Here is an 18191-nt window from a genome sequence, read left to right as displayed (position 1 = left end):
TGCCAATATAAATTTTTATACTATTAACTGATTTAAAATCACTTTAGATATCATTTATAAAATAATTATTAAAAAGTAAATAATTATTTTTTTATGACATGTAAATATTTGATTCATATTGTAATTTTATTTGCTTGAAAATAATTAATCACATTAATCTATATGTTTAACATTGTGATCAACTTTATTTATTTATCTATTTTTCCATGACTTATTTTTAACAAACAACCTTAATTTATTTACATTGTTATAATGATAAATTATGATCAAACACACATAGTATTGTTGCATCCTTAACAAGTAATTTTGAGTTTGAAACTTGGATATATAGTTGTGTTAATTACTCCAAGAAAAACTTTGTTATTCATTATGATCTTACTTTGCCCAAGCATGATAGTCACCTCTAAAGGAAACATGTAATATTGATCAAAATAATGATAATTTATTTAATTTCAATTTTATATTAATGATAACCAAATTATTTATTTATTTATTTATTTATTTATTATTATTATTATTATTATTATTATTATTATTATTATTATTATTATTATTATATTCTTCATTATTCCTTTTGACCGCTACATTAATTACTTTTAAAAATTATTGTATTATTGAAATACATTTTATCTATACATTTTTTTCTAAATTTTTAGTCGATTTATTATGTTAAAACTTATTACAACTAACAATACATATTTAGACTATTGGTTTTACATATATAATATAGATAGTATATTTTATTGTTAAAAGAAAATAGGTCAGCATGAAGTGATTCAAAATCTTGAAGAAGGTCAAGTCATTGTTTTGTTAAGACATTAAACTTATTTTACAAATTAAAAATATTTTTTGCCTATAAATTGATATTCATTTTCCTTAAAACATCACAGCAAGAAATCAATATTCATACAAAATTCTAAGTTAACTTATAAAGACTTAGAGAAGAATCATGACAAAGAATAGGATGAAACTTAGTGGAGTAGTGATTATGATCATGCTTGTCATGGACTTTGCAAAAGTTGATTTTAATTATTCATTTGTGCAAATTGAGTTAAACAAAGTGTCTAGTAAACTCACATGTGGTCCGAAATGTGACCTATCATGCTTACCTTATGCATTGATTTTCATTTTGTATCCAATATGTGTTGCTTCTTGTATGAAAGAATGTCATAAAACCTCATCAATACTATTTACGGTTGTCTTACTGGTTGTGACATGATCAAGTCGGTTCATGACAACAATGGTATATATTCACTATCTTATAACATTGGTCTCTTTTTAAGGTTTTATAATTATCTTTATAACAGAGTTAATTATATTTTTACATGTATTTGATAATTGACTTTATGTTTTAGATGTTGGTGGTCATGGGATGTACCTGATAGATTCTTGTTTGCAACAATGTTAAAACAAGAAATAATTTATTCAACAAAAATGATTGTTAGGGATAACATTAGTTCATGATTGTAGTAAATAAATCTTAATCAATTAATAACATCTAATCTTTATTTTTCATAATTTCTTTGTCCAATTATTTCTCTTCATTTTTCCTATGCTTTATTTATATGTTAGAGAATATTCAACAAATCAAATTAATGATGACACCAATCAGTTATTAGAGTCAAATGAAAAAAATATTGATAATCCAGCAACCTATAAAAAACTTAACAAATTATTATAAGAAACTTGACAAGACTATACACAAAACAAAACAAATCTAACTGAATTTTTCTTTTAATAAATATGCTCACTCTTGTGTCAACGGGAAGCTAATGCCCCGCTGACTATTTTGCTAAAATGGGTCAACAAGGGATTTTAACATCTCTGTTTGTTATAATTTTGATGCTGTATTGGTGTTCTTCTAGCTTTCGATGCTGAGGAGTCTCTTTTGTCGTGGTTGGGTGCGCTGTAGTTTACTCTTCCTTTTTCTCAGTAATATATATATATAAGAAAAAGAGAGAAGACCTTTTCAAAGAATTCTCTATGTGCATCACATCAAGGTTGTGCCTCTACTAGGAGAGAAATTGGGGTGATGAACATAGCTTTGATACTAAGACGTGGACTGAGTGCAAACAGACCTACAATTTCGGGTTTTAGGCACATAGCCAATACTACTCCCCCTTGCCACTAGCTACCATGAACCTACAATCCATCACCTAACTACGTTCACAAAAGCATATTGCTTCATTGTTTTCCTCCTATTTGCATGCAATTTGACAATGAAAATCAATTGACATTGGCCATCATTGGTGTGGTGCTGCATTGTGATAAAAAAAATAAAATTGTAGACGCATAGAGAGAAGCATGGAGTCATGTTATCATAGACGTAAGTTATTGCAATTGAGAAAGAGGGGAGTGTATGTTTCTTCCTAATGGAAGGGGAGGGGGGTGGGGGGAGGAGAGGGTAGTTTAGGAGAAAATAAATAAATAAAAAGTGGTGTGTAACAGTGTAAGAAAAAGCAATAGTACAAATAGCAAGAGTGCCACTAATAGATCCTGATATTAACTTATTTTTCACATACCCAAAAGGCCATAATTAATTGTAAACCAAACAAATTAGACTATTTTTCGTTCTTTTTTTTTAATTTGTTTTTTTTTTAATTTATTATTTTAGTTCTCTTATTTTTTAATTGATGCATTTCATTCTTCACTTTTAAAAAATTTGTAATTTTAACCTCCTATTTTATAATTGAGATATTTCGTTCCTCACTTTTAAATAATCCTCAATTTGAATTGTTGTAACCAATTTTAAAAGTTGATTTATGTATCCTGTAAACATTGATTGACATGTGTCTATTTATTATTTATATAAAAATGTTTTTTTTTTAAATTTAATTGCTAATAAGCCTAATTTATTAAAAAAAATATACAGTCAAGTCTAAAATCAATAAAGATGACTAAAATTACAGATTTTTTAAATGCCTCAACCAAAAAATAGAAAGACTAAAATCATAAATTTTTTTTAAAAAATAAAACATAATGTCTCAATTAAAAAAATAAAAAAATTAAAATTATATATTTAAAAAAATAGGAGACCAAAATTACATTTTAGAAAAAAAAATTAAAAATATTATAACCGTTCTCTTATCTGTATCTACAAAAGAATACCATAGTGTTTCTAATCTGGCATTTTTTTTTTCAAGTTCATGTCCTGATGTGCATACTTTGCTTGCATCAGAGCTGAACAAAGCAGCTGCCAAAATATCCGGTGCATGTGCACCGAACTGAAACTAGAGCATTAAATTAGTCAATATTAATAATAGGGAAAAGGGAGTAGGGTCAAATATGGCTTATATATCATTCGTGAAAACTAATGCTAATAAACATAAACTTATTAACTAATTCAGGTTAATGAACATATGGGTCATATATATGTTGAAGAGGTTCATGTATCATGGGTATACAGATCTTAAATATAATGTGTTCGGCAAGTAATAATGGCACGTGACAAGCAGATGAAGCCACATGCAATCCATGTGCATACTAACCTGGTCCACGCCCCATTGCTCACTATGAATGAATGAGAGGAATCTAAAAGTTCTAAGTGGACGATTGAACAAGTCACAACCTTGCGAACTCAAACCACGTTCCCTTTAAGACAGCAAATATTGCAAATAATGCTTTTATTTATTTCCAAGGCATATTCCGGAAACAATGAAATCTAATAATGAGATTGCAATCTGTGAGCACGAAAGGAAATGGCAAACAAAATCTTACATATCGCTCAAATAAAGGAAAGGAAAGAGGGTTGCGAAAGAAAGATACCAAAACATAGTGTTTAATTTAATTTAATTAGCCTGTGCATTTCATAGCAAAGGAATCATAACATTTTTGACACACTATTTTTAATCAAGTAATCTTACAATAAGAGGGGGAAATACTACATAACAAAGAAAAAAGGACAAAAATAATGCAAAACCCTGCCAGCACACACATCATATGAAGGGGGAAGTGTATATTTTTTTTCACCATTCTCCCCCATGTATAATACAAAGTATTGAGGGAAATGTGATTGTTGCTGAACTCTACTATGTTGTGGTGAATAATGAGTCAGCTTGGCTCTAATGATGAGCATGAGGGGGTGGTGCTGCCACAACTTTTGGTGCTGGTGGAGGGCACTGGTAGCATTTGGCAAAAAGCCCAAATGTGTCAATTTGCCTTATGAAGTTGGTCATGCTGGCCCATCCTCCAAGCCCAAATCCAACTACAAAAACCCATACCACAATGAATGCATTGAAGACATACATTGCAGTCCAGCTTGGCATGAAGAAAGGAGGCTTCTCTGCAGCATTCTGCAAAATTTGAAGGAAAAAAAAAAACTTTATATCACTTAGGATGCCCCTACACTACTGTTGTATTACTCACAAAAATCCCAAAGAAAGGGACCAGCAATAATGCAAATAAGGAGATTTAACAAGATTTCCAACGGTTGTACGGAGTTAGATATCTTAGGGAGGCCCCCAAATACTATGTTCAAATCCATCGACATTTGTCACTTTCATCATTTTAATAATAATAATAATAATTTTAAATCCACTTACAAACTCTTAATTATTTCTTTCAACTCTTAAATATTAAATGACTAAAAAAGCATACTCTTGTAAAATAAATAACTCACCTACATGTGCATAACAAATCATATATGTATTTTTTTCCTAGTGAAAGATTATAAGGATGCTCCCAATACATTAGCTTAGAGACAAATTCTGCTTGTGGTGGATCATTACCGTTAACAAAAGAAAATTTTACCCATAAATAAGATTGAACGTAAATTATTTGACTAAATAAACTATTTTCCTACATGTGAAGGCAATAAGACCTCACACCAATACATTAACCTTTTGGGTTATCATATGTGATATATTTATTTAAATACCAAGAGAATTTTCAATTGAATAATTGAGATTTTTTTATCCTTGCTCTCACTTTAAGAGTGTATTAGTTTAGAGGAGAGAAATAGAATAGATGAAAATAGAAAAGAAATAATTTGAAAATGAAGAAATAAAATGATATATTGTGTTATTTGGTTTAAGAAAAATAAGGGAGAAATAATATTTTTTTGTCAAAAGTACATTGATTTCTTTTTGTTTAGAAAATCATTTTTTAACCTAAAAAATTGATTTTTCCCCAAAAAAATCATTTTTTTCCTTAAAAATCAATTTTAGTGTAAGAGAAAAGATATAAACTTTAAACTATAAGCCCACTACTTATAACTTTACTCTCTCATACCAAACTTTACCACTTCATTTTCATCTTCTATCTTTTATTTCTTCCTGTCCACAGCCTACATGAACTAAAATTCATATCATTGCTCTCCCAAATTTGAGTTATTATATGGAACGATATCAGTCAACTCCGACAGCTCAACAGAAGTATCGTACAATACAATCATCTACCTGTAGCGAATAACTTAACGAAAATGATCCACCACCAGCCTCAATACTTCTAGTAAAATTTCCAAATCCAAGCCTTAAATGCGTTTGTACATTTGTACACTTGCTGCTACCACTCCCCACCCCACTATCTTTTTAAACGCTTTTATCTCTCTAACCCTCGCTGTTAATTTTTTTTCCTTTATCAACTAAACATAAAAGATACTCCATCATTTATATTTCTCTTTCTCCATTTTCTTTCATTTTATCTAAACTCCAAAGACACCATCATTAATTGCATGTGTGCACTTAGATGTCACACAATAATTTCTTGACACAGTATAGGCAACTAAACTTGGATAACTAGGTGCGCCTTTTGTTTACACACAAAAAAATCAGTTTCACACACCGTCATATACATTTTAATGTAAAATATGTGATTGTGACTAATTTGGATATAGACACTTAAATTAGAGAAAATAGGTTATATATTCATAGTATAAATACCGTAATCAAATATAAACTATTATACCTAGTAAATTTACTGGTTAATTTGATTATAATTATATTTTTATAATATGTTGATAATTAGTTTTTTATAATATTAATTAGTGGAGAGATTCAAATTTACGACTTTTTCTCTCATTTTACTTTCAACCCTTCAACTCTTTTTTTTAATCACTAAGTAAATCTTATAACTCATAATTATAATTATCTTAAAAATTATATACTAAACATGTTTTCTAATTGATTAATGATATGGAAACTTTTACATTGACAGTACATAACCCTTAATTAACTCTTTAAATTAAATTTAAATGTTCTAGATTAATTCTATCAAAACTTAAATAAACAGTAGCATCACATTCCAAGTGTGGGCCCACTCATTAAAACCCTTGACACAAGTGACATAACTTGAAATGGTGGTGGGGTAAGCAAAGAGATAGTTAAGACGTGTGAAATGGTGGTGGGGTAAGCAAAGAGATAGTTAGGGCGTGGAAGAAGATTTACCTGTCTGGCAGAGGCTTTTCTGTAAGTGAGCATATGGGCTAAGGAAGGGATGATGTAGACAGTGAAGCTAACGAGTAGAGATCCAACAGCTGAATTTATGGGCCCAAAGAAAGGGAAGATTATGGCCAAGAACCATATAGGTATCACCACTGGTAACCGTGCAAGTGCCCTCAAACAAATGCTCTTTGTGTCGTGCATCCCAATCACCTTCTCCCACACGAAGTACAATGGAGTACACGCGAACCCGAATGTGATGAACTGCATTCATGCATTAGGGAAAGAAAATAAAAATAGTGAGAGTAATAAAAAATTAAGCATGGATAAGGAAATTACTGATGTGCTTTTATGCAATTTCAATGATTACCACTTCTTTTCAATGGTAGATTCGTGGATTTTCCCGTTGTTTATTTTGGTGAACAATTTTTTTTTTCAATTAGACCAGATGAAGAAGGAAAAATGGCAATAAAAAGGTTAAATTTAGGATAGCTAACATGTTTGTTTTGATTTAAATCTAGAGAAATAAATATATAATATATCTAAATTAAATTGAATTAAACATGCACATATGAAAATAATATATATATATATATAGAAAATAAATTATTACTATATATAGATATAACTACGTAAAAATAATGTTAATATGATTTTTTTATCATTAGTTTTATGTCAATTTAATAATAGAAATATGTGACAGAAAGTGTAATATAATTCTTAAAATCAGAAAAATTCTATTTGAATAATAATTTTATATATTTAATTTTACAATTACGAGGGATAAGAGGAGAAAAGTTAGAAGAATAAAATAAAATAAATGATATAATAAAAAGAGATAAAATAAATTATGAAAGATGTTTATAAAAAATAATAGCTCAAAAAATTAAACACTTGCGTTCTAACGAGCAAAGCACAACAAACTGAACGGTGTGAATTCCGTGTACAAAATCCTCACGAGTACGTTTGAAGAAAATTTGAATATCTGTACTTTAGAATTTATTATTTGAATGTTTTCATGAAAAATTTAAAATTTTGAAATTTTAAAATAGAATTTTAAATAATTATAAATTTGGAATTTCAATTTCCTTCTAAAAGGTGAGAATTTGAAAAAAAAATTCTTCCAATCTTAAACACCGACTCCTAAAATATCAAAATATCGATCGGATGGGAGCATAAAGAACACGTATAACTAGCACATCAACTATATCTTTTCTTTTTTCATTCATTTTTTCATCTCATAATTTTAATTTTTTTTATCCAAACACAAAATCTTAAAAATAAAAAAATTTCAATTGAAGTATTTAAAATTCTTAAAATTTAAAATTTATGAGAATTTTGAGTTTTTCCATTCAATCACACTCTCCATCACACTCTACACATGTTTTACTGATCGAGTCAGTGTGTAAAAATAATATACTGCCACAACATTCTGCTTTATTATTTAATAATGATATATTATTAAAATATATACACTTAATTATTAGTAGCGACAGTAATAGTATTATTGACAGTCCATGATTATAGTGAATTTGTTTTCTTGTCATGGAGGAGAAAGGATAGGTAGTAAAATATTCTTTCTAATATATATTTTTATTAAGAATCACAAAATAATATGAATTCTATACAAACTACATAATGAAAAATGTTATAAAATATATGATATTACTATTTTCTTTAACTTTAAAAAGTGATATAGTTGAGTGCACACACATATATACAAGGCACGCTTCAATTCAAGCAAACATTTTAAAAAATAATTTTAATGTATTCTTAACATAAAAAGTTTAAAGTATTTGTTACATATTTTAATAATAAGTTATTATATTTTTCTAAGAAGAAGAAGAAAAATAGTTATTATATTATTCAACAAATTTAAAATCTTACAAAACTAATATATTTAAATTTATCAAAGGGATATTAATGTAATATTGAAAAAATTGATAAAAAAATATTATGATAATATGTCAAAAGTAGAGTCAAAATTTAGTACTTTGAATACGTTCAAACCCCACTTAAAGTTAGCATTAGTGGGCACTTATTTTGAGTTCGGTTTTGTTTTGTTTTTATTTGTTAGTATTTTTCTAAAATAAACATACTAACTCTTTAATAAGACGTGACTTTACCACTTCTTTTATCCAAGAAAGCATACACGTAGCCTTACCTGGTGAATGAGCATGAGGATAACGGCGGCGTCACGGAAACCATTCTTTGGGAGGAGAGAGAATGCATTTGAGTGGTTAAGAAGCATATCACCAAAAGCCCAATAAACGGCGACGGCGGACGGAATCGTTAGCGTGAAAACGTACAAAGTGGCCAGCAAGTAGATGTACTTGAACTTTTGGGGCTTCCACATGGCATGCATAATCTCTCTGCAACATTTGTCACCATTATCACTTTATGCACAAAAGATCTATAAAAAATAATAATCACAATAAAAATTAACATTGAAATTGAAATTTCTAGAATTGGATACTTAATTAATAGTATATCTTCAAATAATTTTTTTAATAACATAGTTGTAAAATTCAATCTCATCATTAATCAAGTCGAGACAATAGATAGTGATTCAATCGATAGATCAATAATTGACTTGATTCGATTCAATATATATTAAAATTTTTAAATTATATATGTATATATTATATATAAGTATATAATTAACAATATTTAAGTAAGAAAAGTTCATTCATGCTTCAAAATTCAAAATAAAAATTGATAGTAGTGAGACAACGTCATAAAACAGTAAAGATGATCTATCTTCTTTTCTAAAATCGTTCGGATCAGACAGATTCAATCAGGATCCGATACCTAATAGATCAATTATCTGATCAATCTATTAATGAAATCTGATCAAGACACCAGATTCCGATTGGACTAATCATATCGATTAGATTTACAACTATGTTTAATAATTTTTAAAAGTAAACAATTAAATATCCCATAATAGAACTCATTTGTTAATATAGTATTGAAAAAATTAATTTCTTTCAAGGGTTTTGACTTTATTGTACTTCCGTGACATGAAAACTTAAAACGTTCGTAGCTACAGCTAGAACCTTGTATAGGTTGGGGACAAAAGATACAAATACCCCCCCCCCCCCCCCCCCCCCCCGAAATTAAATAAAACGGTAATTTTCATTATAATTCCAAGTTTTAATTAATAAAGAAAGGACGTACAATCAAAAATAGAAATAATGGCCATTCAATTATGGAATTTTCCTAGAGATAAGGAGGAGGTAACACTTTTGGAGCCAAAAAAAGAAACATAAGAGAGAGCATTTTTTTTTGTGCATGATTTTGTTTTTGCCCACAAAGATCTCGAAGACCGAGATAACCGGCAAAAGCTGCAAAGAGAAGCAGTGTGGAAAAACAGAAAAAAACGAGGGAAAGAAGACGGAGGAATAGATCATGATGCTGCTAAGGAAAAGGTGAACTCACACAGTCACAGCATGTCCTCCAAACGTGTAGAGTATGTTAGTGGCTCCAGTGAAGTATAGCACTAGCTTTGATGGACCCGTGTGCGTGACATTTTCCACCTACAAACATGATTTGCAAGATGGTGTTGAATATCATATCACATAAAATTGAGCAATTTTGTTGGCTGTTTCAATTGAAGGGTGTTTCATGAAAGAGTTCAGTAATTATATACTGTAAATATAAAATAATTTTATATTATATTAATAATAAAATTTTAAAAATAATTATTATAAAAATTAATAAATTTCTTAGACATAAAAATTTATGATTAAAATGTACAATTATTTTATATTATTTTTTTTGTTACGGAGAACTGATTTATAACCTGGCCATGAAGGATGGCTGCAATAGCAAGGTACCAAGCCGTGTAAGTGGTCATTCCAAGACCCAAAAAAGACCAGATTCGGTAATTGTGGAAGGAAGGTATGAACACAGTGGTGGCACAGCAAGCTCCAAAAATATAAGTCCAAGTCCGTTTATCCAATTTGTCATTTATGTAGTATATGTTACTGTTTGCATCAAAGAAGCAAGCAACAAAAAAGATGAGAGAAAAGAAAAAAAAAACTTCGTTGAAAAAATAGATGAGAACCCACTTTAGATTACTCCAGGTTGCCTTAAAAATCGAAGCAAAGGTGCTACCTTGCACATGCTATAAGCTGTATCACAGATCCAAAGAGAAGGAAAGTACAGTTGAAGGCTAGCCCCAGGGCTTTCCAATATGGACCAAGTAACCCATCAAGGACTTCGAACCACTGAAAAATCCAGAATAGTGCAATATTCTATTTAGTCACTGTAGTTTTTTCTCTTTTCAGATTAGGAACCAGTGGTGATGAAAAGTGAATTGAGAAGGCAACACAACACAACAAACCAACCTGAATGACATGGTTTTTGAAGCTGACGTTTTCCTTTTCCTTTCTGGTGCGGTACTCTATGTAGAGGACACTGATTAGATAAGCAGTCCAGCTTCCAACAATTCCATAGAACACCTGAAAAATGATTCCTGATAGCATGCCAAGTTGAGAGAATGAGTATGGCAGTGTCAAAAGCACTTGAGCCACCTATAAAAAAATGCAAAATTTCACTGTTAACTCATGAACTAAAAGGGACTACTAATATACTAATAGTGTTACTTTACTTTTTCTGGGTTTTTTTTTTTTTTGGTGATGGGAATTTCAAATTTGAGTTTATTGGGTGTGGTGGTTTACTTGATTTGAGGCACAGCTGAACCATGCATCCCAAACAGAACCACCATGCCAAAGGATGCTCTTAAGGCTGAACATTGATTGGTCTTGCTCCTTCTCCTCTTCCCTTGTGCTGCTAACTTCATGTTCTGTCTCGTTTGTGACTATAGCTTCCTCTGCTTGCTTCTGAGACAACATTGTCTCTCCCTTATCCACAAAAAGCAGTGTCTAAATGTGGATCTGAAATACATAAAAAGGACACTAAATGAGACAAAAAAACCATGATATAAAAACGCAGCCCCAGAAAACGAAAGCCAAGAAAGACCCCAGATCCAGATAACTGCAAAATTCCTTTGCAGAATTCATAATAAAATTTAATAATAATAATAATAATAATAACAAAAATAGAACTTCAAATTCCCCCACACAAATCCAAAAGAAAAGAGATGTGGGGAAAAGAGAAAAAAAAATTAAAAAAGAAGTGGGCACAGACTCTTTGCATAGGTTTTAATTTGCTCACTAATAAGAGAGAAAAAGCTGAAGAAAATCCAATCAATACTAAGTACTAATAATCGCTTTCTAGTAACCTTGGTTGATATGTCTCTTTCTCCTAAAGCTTGAAGGAAGAAAATTCAGATGACAGATCCTCCTTCTGAATGTCTTTGCTCTTGGTACCTTTTTTCCTATTTTTTTTCTTCTACTTTTCTTTGTTTTAGTCGAACTTAGTACAACACTGCCAGTGATGGAGTAGTAGTGATGTATATGAATCCCTTGTTGATGGATTGTGGCAGAGAAAACTTTAAATGCAAGAAAATTTTAGAGCTTCAGAATCTGAGGATACCCTATATATGATTCTTGGAAAAATGAAAACTCAACACAATAATAATAGCCGCCACCGCTTGAAAGCCACCACCAATTGACACATAAAAAAATGCAAAGCAAAATCCCCCAGAGACTGCAAAAGCAGCAGCAGGGAAAGGAACAGAAAAAACTCTGCAGGGTTAAACAAAGTTGGTGGTTTTTGTTTTTGGTTCAGATCAAAGAAGAGTCTGAGAATAATGAACTGTATATAAATAGAAGAAGGAAGAGGGTGCTTTTGTTTTTATAATATATAGCCAAAAGAAAAGTAGAGAGACTGTGAAAGTGTGAAGCAACCAAGCAAGTACTGTGTAATAATGCTCGTGTTGCTTTTTGTGCCTGCCTTTTTTTTTTCTTTTTGCTAAACTCAACGGAGAAAGGTGGAGATGAGAGGGATGAAAACTCAATTCACTGATTGTTCCAAATTCTGATTCGATTCTTGGTGGTGATGAGTAATGATACAGAATTTGGGAAATCGAAGGGACTGAGACGTTGTGCTAATCACTCATTAAGAAATGGAGTGACTGAATGCCCTCTATATTTTTATAGTCCCCCCCAAAAGCAGCTTCAACGGCTAAGATAATTAATTGATATTCAAATTATTAATTATAAATATTGTAGCCGGCCACTTTTTTTTAAAAAAAAAGTATAGCCGATTTTTTTCAATATTTAACGTAATTATATACTTAAATTGAAATCCAAGATTTTATGAATAATTGTGTAAATCAATTTACGTGTTTGATAGTATATTGTAATCCACTTAGTTGATTATCTTGTTTTAGGTTTCAGTTCTTGGGTTTTTTATATTCTGGACTTCTTTTCGTGTATTTATAGTACTTTCATTCAAGTTACTTTTGCTTGTTTTGGCAAAATTGAGATAGAAGAGAAACAACGTACACATATAAAGTCAGAAATTCTCGATAAGCATTGAATAAAAAATTTAGGATACTTAAAAGAGGTTATTCGACCTTATAGAAATAATTTATGATCTTGTTATAAACATTCATGATATTTAATGTAGTTATTTTTGAACTTAAAGTAATCTTTTATGGTCAAAATAGTTGTCTTGAAAGGAAAAGATACCTAAGCTTGTACAATAAAGTTACGACTGCTAATTAATACCTATTTAGCAGGCGAAACTTGATGTTTACTCGGCATATATCCATCTTTAGAATAAAAAATTAAAATCTCTTAATCCATAAATGGTATGGCATGTGCACCGTTTGAAACGAGATCATATTTAAATTGTATGTAAGTTACAATGTTGAATAAAAAAAAAATTATTAGTAAAAATGCCATCGGAAGAATTTGATGAAAATACGTTAAGGTAAAAGATTTTATACAATTAAGTAATTGAAAATAAACTTTTGTGTGAATTTTAAAGTACTCCCTCCAATGTTTATTATAAGGTTGAAATTAAAATAATAGCTTAGTTTAATAGATATACATTGTTAAGGTAAAAGATTTTATACAATTAATTCATGGAGAATAAGCTTTGGTGTGAATATTAAACTTCTCCATCATGTGTTTATTATAATGTCCAAATTAAAAGAATCACTTAGTACTTATTATAAAGTTTAATTTAAAATATCTTTTGTGTTAATATTTTTATTTACAAAAATGTCCTTGATTAAAGTCATTTTTAAAATGACATGGCAATAAGAGAAATATGACTCATTAATATAATGTTTGTTGGTTTTGTTTATAAGGATAGTTTTAGAAGAGAGAAAAAATAATTTAGGATAAATTTAATATTCTCAACTAAATTAATCAATTTTTATAATTCTTATAAATTAGTTACACAAATCCTATAATAAGGACCGAAGAAAGTAATAATTATAGAAAATAAATAAAACTATTATATATAATATTTTATGATTGAATGATAAAGTAAAATAAAATTCATATTATACTCAAAAGAAGAGATTTGTAGTTCATATTAGTCAAGGGTCATATCCAATTGAAACAAGGTTGTCTCACACAAATGATACTTGGTCTAAAAAAAAAAAACTTCATATTGTCAATACATACTACCTCCTTCCCACTTCTTTTGATGTTTAATGTTATTGAACATAGATTAAGAAATATTTAATGGAACTAAAAGTTGTTATATTTGAACTAAAATATCATTATTTAATATTTTAATCTTTGATATTTGCATCATAGATATTACATAAAGGTATATTTGAGAGAGAGAAATATTAAAAAATATTTTAAAATTCTAAAACATGAATTGTTTTGAGAAAGAAAATAAAACATGAAAAGATTCGAGGAGGTAGTATTTTTTTTTCTCTTAAAAAAGAAACATCTATTGTTGATGGAGTGCAAAGATTAAGCTAGTAAATTTTGCTTCCTCTTATATTTTGTGTGCTTAATTTATTTATTTAATTATAAATTTATAGATAGTTGTAGCATTTTTATGTTAATAAAAATTCAAAATATATGTTGACTTACGTTGAATCATCCATTATCAAGTTGTTAGTTTCGTCTTATATAATTTAAGTGAATATTTTTTATACAAATCATCACAAGTATCTTTTACATGAAGCTAATTAAAACCTTTGAAATAACTGATTAAGTTAAAACAATCTTATGTCAATTAATCTACATATTTGATAGTATATAAATGAATATAAAATTCATTCAACCTTTATTTCTTTTATAAAAGTGTTTATAAAGTATAACATTAAAAAATATAAACACCAACAATGATATATTAATAATAGTGTTTGTTCCTTAATTAAATTTTCCAAGATTCATATTCAGATCTTGGATATAAAATATATTTTATTAGAAAGAAAATGCACATCTTATGTCGCCGAATAAAAAGTTAAAAATTAGTCATTACTTGAAATAGTAAATACTTTCTACCAAACAGAAAAACTTAAAAATATAAACATGCAGAAATCTAGATAAAAAGAAACATAAATAATTTAAATAAAACTAAATTTATATATTGTGTTTTTAAATAATTAATTAAACTAAAATTGTAATTTAATTCATTAAAAAAGATAGGCGCATAAAAGCAATTCCCCTTTCACAAATGAAATATGACCTTCAAAATCTTCAATTCAACTTTGACTCCTTTACAGTCCAATTTTAACCTATTCAATAGTCAGAACCCGTTGCTTAGTTGTCCCGTCTGCACCTATGCTCCCAATGCTCAGATCCAAATCTCAGTCAATAATCTAATTATTTCAAGAATTGAAAATCCCCATTAACTATTTTCTTTTAAATCAAGGAATTTTTTCTAAAAGATCCCTTAAATTATTTATTCCCTAGCTATATATATTTAAATTATCCTAATTCACGTACTATTAGCTTTGAGAAAGGTATGAACTTGGGTTTTTAATTGATGGTGGTTTAATCATAAACTTCCCTCTGTTCCCTAATCGATTGCAAGACAGTGACTCCATTGTCCGCATGCTGCGCGTGGCGCGCACTTCCCGTCGAAAATAATTTGTGCGCTATAATTTTGCAGCGAATGCGATCACGCTCGTATTCAGCTGTTGCCTGGTGTCCCCAGACGATCCATATCAAGTGATAGTGTACTATCTCTTTTCGTACAATTTTACTTTTTTTTTCAATTATTAAATTAAATTTAGTTTTATATATGGCATATTAATAATTTTAGACAATTATTAATAATTTAGCAAATAAATGACTATTTTGATCTGAATGTGTAATTGATGATAATTTAGTTTTGAAAAAATAATTCTAACTTAATCCTTTAAGTTTTAAAAATGTGACAATTAACTTTTATAAATAATTTAATAACTAATTAATCTTTAAACTTTATAATTTAACATAAAAATGATTCTCAAACTTAGTGTCACACTTTTTATATATTTAAGGAATAAATCTAAAATTTTGTTCTTAATTAAATTGTAATCTATTGTTTTAAATTAGGAGACACCATGGAAAAGATATAAAGGTTATTCAAACATACTCTTATTTGTGTTCTCAAATATTATGAATGGCTTGAAATTTTATTTTTTCTTTCAAATAGACACATAAGAAATGGATAAATTATTTAACAACTTACGCACAATTATATACGGGGATAATAGGACTATAAATCATTAATAATAATTGCTCCAAATTATATTTTCGAAAATTAAAAACCCCCCAAAAAATTAAGTTTAATACTGTGGATCAAAGGAAGCAAATACAGCAAAGGATGTCGGGCTTTGACAACGGCAAAGGCGCTGGTATTATTTGTAACAATTTCAACGTTCAAGTTAGTAAAAGGATAAACTCAAGATGAAAAAACAAATTTAATAAATACCACTGACATGAAACAGTAAAACCCATTTATATAGGTCAATTTGACTTATTCATTTGGCTGGAATGCTAGTTTTCAGTGTCTAGCTAACTGCTTTCTAGGTTTTCGAGGAGATCTTTGGGAGATCGTTATCACCTAATTGATGTTCATCACGTGTTTGAACTCTATTTAGAATTCTGAAATTTTAGGTCAATCCATAAATAATCTCAAAGGCAAAAATTTAGAGCTGTTAATTTGTGTAAATGTAGCACATTCAAGTTAGTTTATGGATGACTAACAAATATTTAAGCTAGCCTAGGTTGGTCTAGTTTAGGGGAGGTCTATTCCCACATCTCTTTTCTTTCTCTCACACCACCAAGCTTTTGTTTTTTTATACTATCCTTCCCTCCCTCCCTCATTTTCCTTTAAGTCCCCTACTTTATTTGTCTTTTTTACACCCACTCATAACCCTGACCTTTTTTTCTTTCTTGCCCTTCACTCTTTCCCTCTTGAGCTTCTTGCCACATGATGTCTATTAAGTCAACGATATTTATGTCTTAAAGATGAATCATAACTCCTAATTATTTTGATTAGATGTTAAAAAATATAAATGATAAAATTTGTGTCTGATATGCTATCAGATCATGATTTGTATTAGCATCTAAAGTTTCAGATGATACCTCTCACAAACATGATCTAGCATAACATTTAAATATTAGATTTAAGACCTTCATTTAATACATTCTTTCTAAGATTCTATTCTGCATAATCATTCTCCGAGGATTTGTTGAAATCCTATGAAGAATAAGAAAGTCCAAGATCTAAAAGTGTTGATCTCTATCAAAAGGTGTGCTCTACTATGCAAACCTACTCTGATGGAAGAAGTAACTTTCTATTGAAGTGTTTGTCATGCTAACCTATCAACATGGACTCTCTGCATATTGAAAGTGGCATTCATTGAATGCAAGCATCAATTGTCCCAACGGTCAAAATTCATCAGACAAAGAATTTAAGTGAAGAATTAAATTTGTTGAGAGACAACAAACACTTAAAGATAAAGGTTATAAATAGAAAGAGCTTTGGAGAACAAGACATGACCTAATCTTACACGAAAAATTCATTCTTTCTTTCTTGTGTAAAGCTTTCTATAAATTCTTGTATAAAGTAAAAAGCTCTCAAAATATTTTTTATATCTTGAAAGAATAGACTAAAGAGTTGAGTGTGACATCCATCTGTAATACAATAATCTGTTAATCTTTGAGCAAGTGGATTTGTTTAGAGTCAACAATGACTTGGTAGGACAAAGAATATTGGGTTGAAATCAAGCTTGGGGGTAGGGCTTGTTTCTGGAAGAGCCAAAAGTGGCAGTGAAGAATACTTGAAACTTTTTAAAGTTAGTGGAACTTGGTGGGTTGTCAAGAACTAGACATAGTCTTGGTGGTAGAGACGAACCAGTATAAACCTTGTGTTTTTTTTCTCTTTACTGCTTTCCTTAGTTTTAACTGATAAAAGGTTTGAATTTTTTTCAGATCTTACATCTATTTTTGATCTGTTGAGAAAATCTTTTCATTGTCTAGTCAAGCTTTTCACATATTGTATTATCTATTTTTAAGCAAAACCTGCATTAGACGATAACTAGTGTTTTGTTTTAAGAACGGTTAAAAATTTCTAAAAACACAATTCAACCTCCCTTCTTGTGTTATTTGCCTCTACACTCTCCATTTTCAACTTCACACTCATTATCTCTTTCATTTTGAGTCATCTTTTGCTTCTCCACAACTACGTGCTTCTTGCATTATTAGTCTTCTCATTTTTGTTGTTTCTCTTTTGCTTCTCAACGATTTCACAAAAATCAGTTTTCATTGTTTGTCTATACCATACACATAATAAAATATATTTTTGTTGTATATTATGGTGTATAAGAGATTTAATGAATTTAATGTATTTGACTTTTGTTTATGTAATATAGTTTCTATTGTATATCATGGTGTATACTTGTGTCCTCTACTATGCATACATATAGCAAGAAGA

General features: G+C 29.3%; 1 protein-coding gene across 1 annotated transcript; it reads right to left on the bottom strand.

Moving 5' to 3' along the window:
* Positions 1–3762: 3762 nt before the first annotated feature.
* Positions 3763–12413, bottom strand: LOC114406166 (auxin transporter-like protein 2). Its single transcript, XM_028368763.1, has 9 exons — positions 11626–12413; positions 11063–11278; positions 10730–10915; positions 10497–10609; positions 10183–10366; positions 9819–9916; positions 8542–8749; positions 6384–6641; positions 3763–4292 (listed from the first exon to the last, which is right to left on the bottom strand). Exons 2-9 carry the CDS (start codon positions 11234–11236, stop codon positions 4062–4064), a joined length of 1452 nt encoding a protein of 483 aa, XP_028224564.1. The 5' UTR covers positions 11237–11278; positions 11626–12413; the 3' UTR covers positions 3763–4061.
* Between the last annotated feature and the right edge of the window lie 5778 nt (positions 12414–18191).

Source organism: Glycine soja, chromosome 3, assembly GCF_004193775.1.
Source record: "Glycine soja cultivar W05 chromosome 3, ASM419377v2, whole genome shotgun sequence".
Classification (NCBI taxonomy): Eukaryota; Viridiplantae; Streptophyta; class Magnoliopsida; order Fabales; family Fabaceae; genus Glycine; species Glycine soja.
This window is presented reverse-complemented; position numbering and strand designations above follow the sequence as displayed.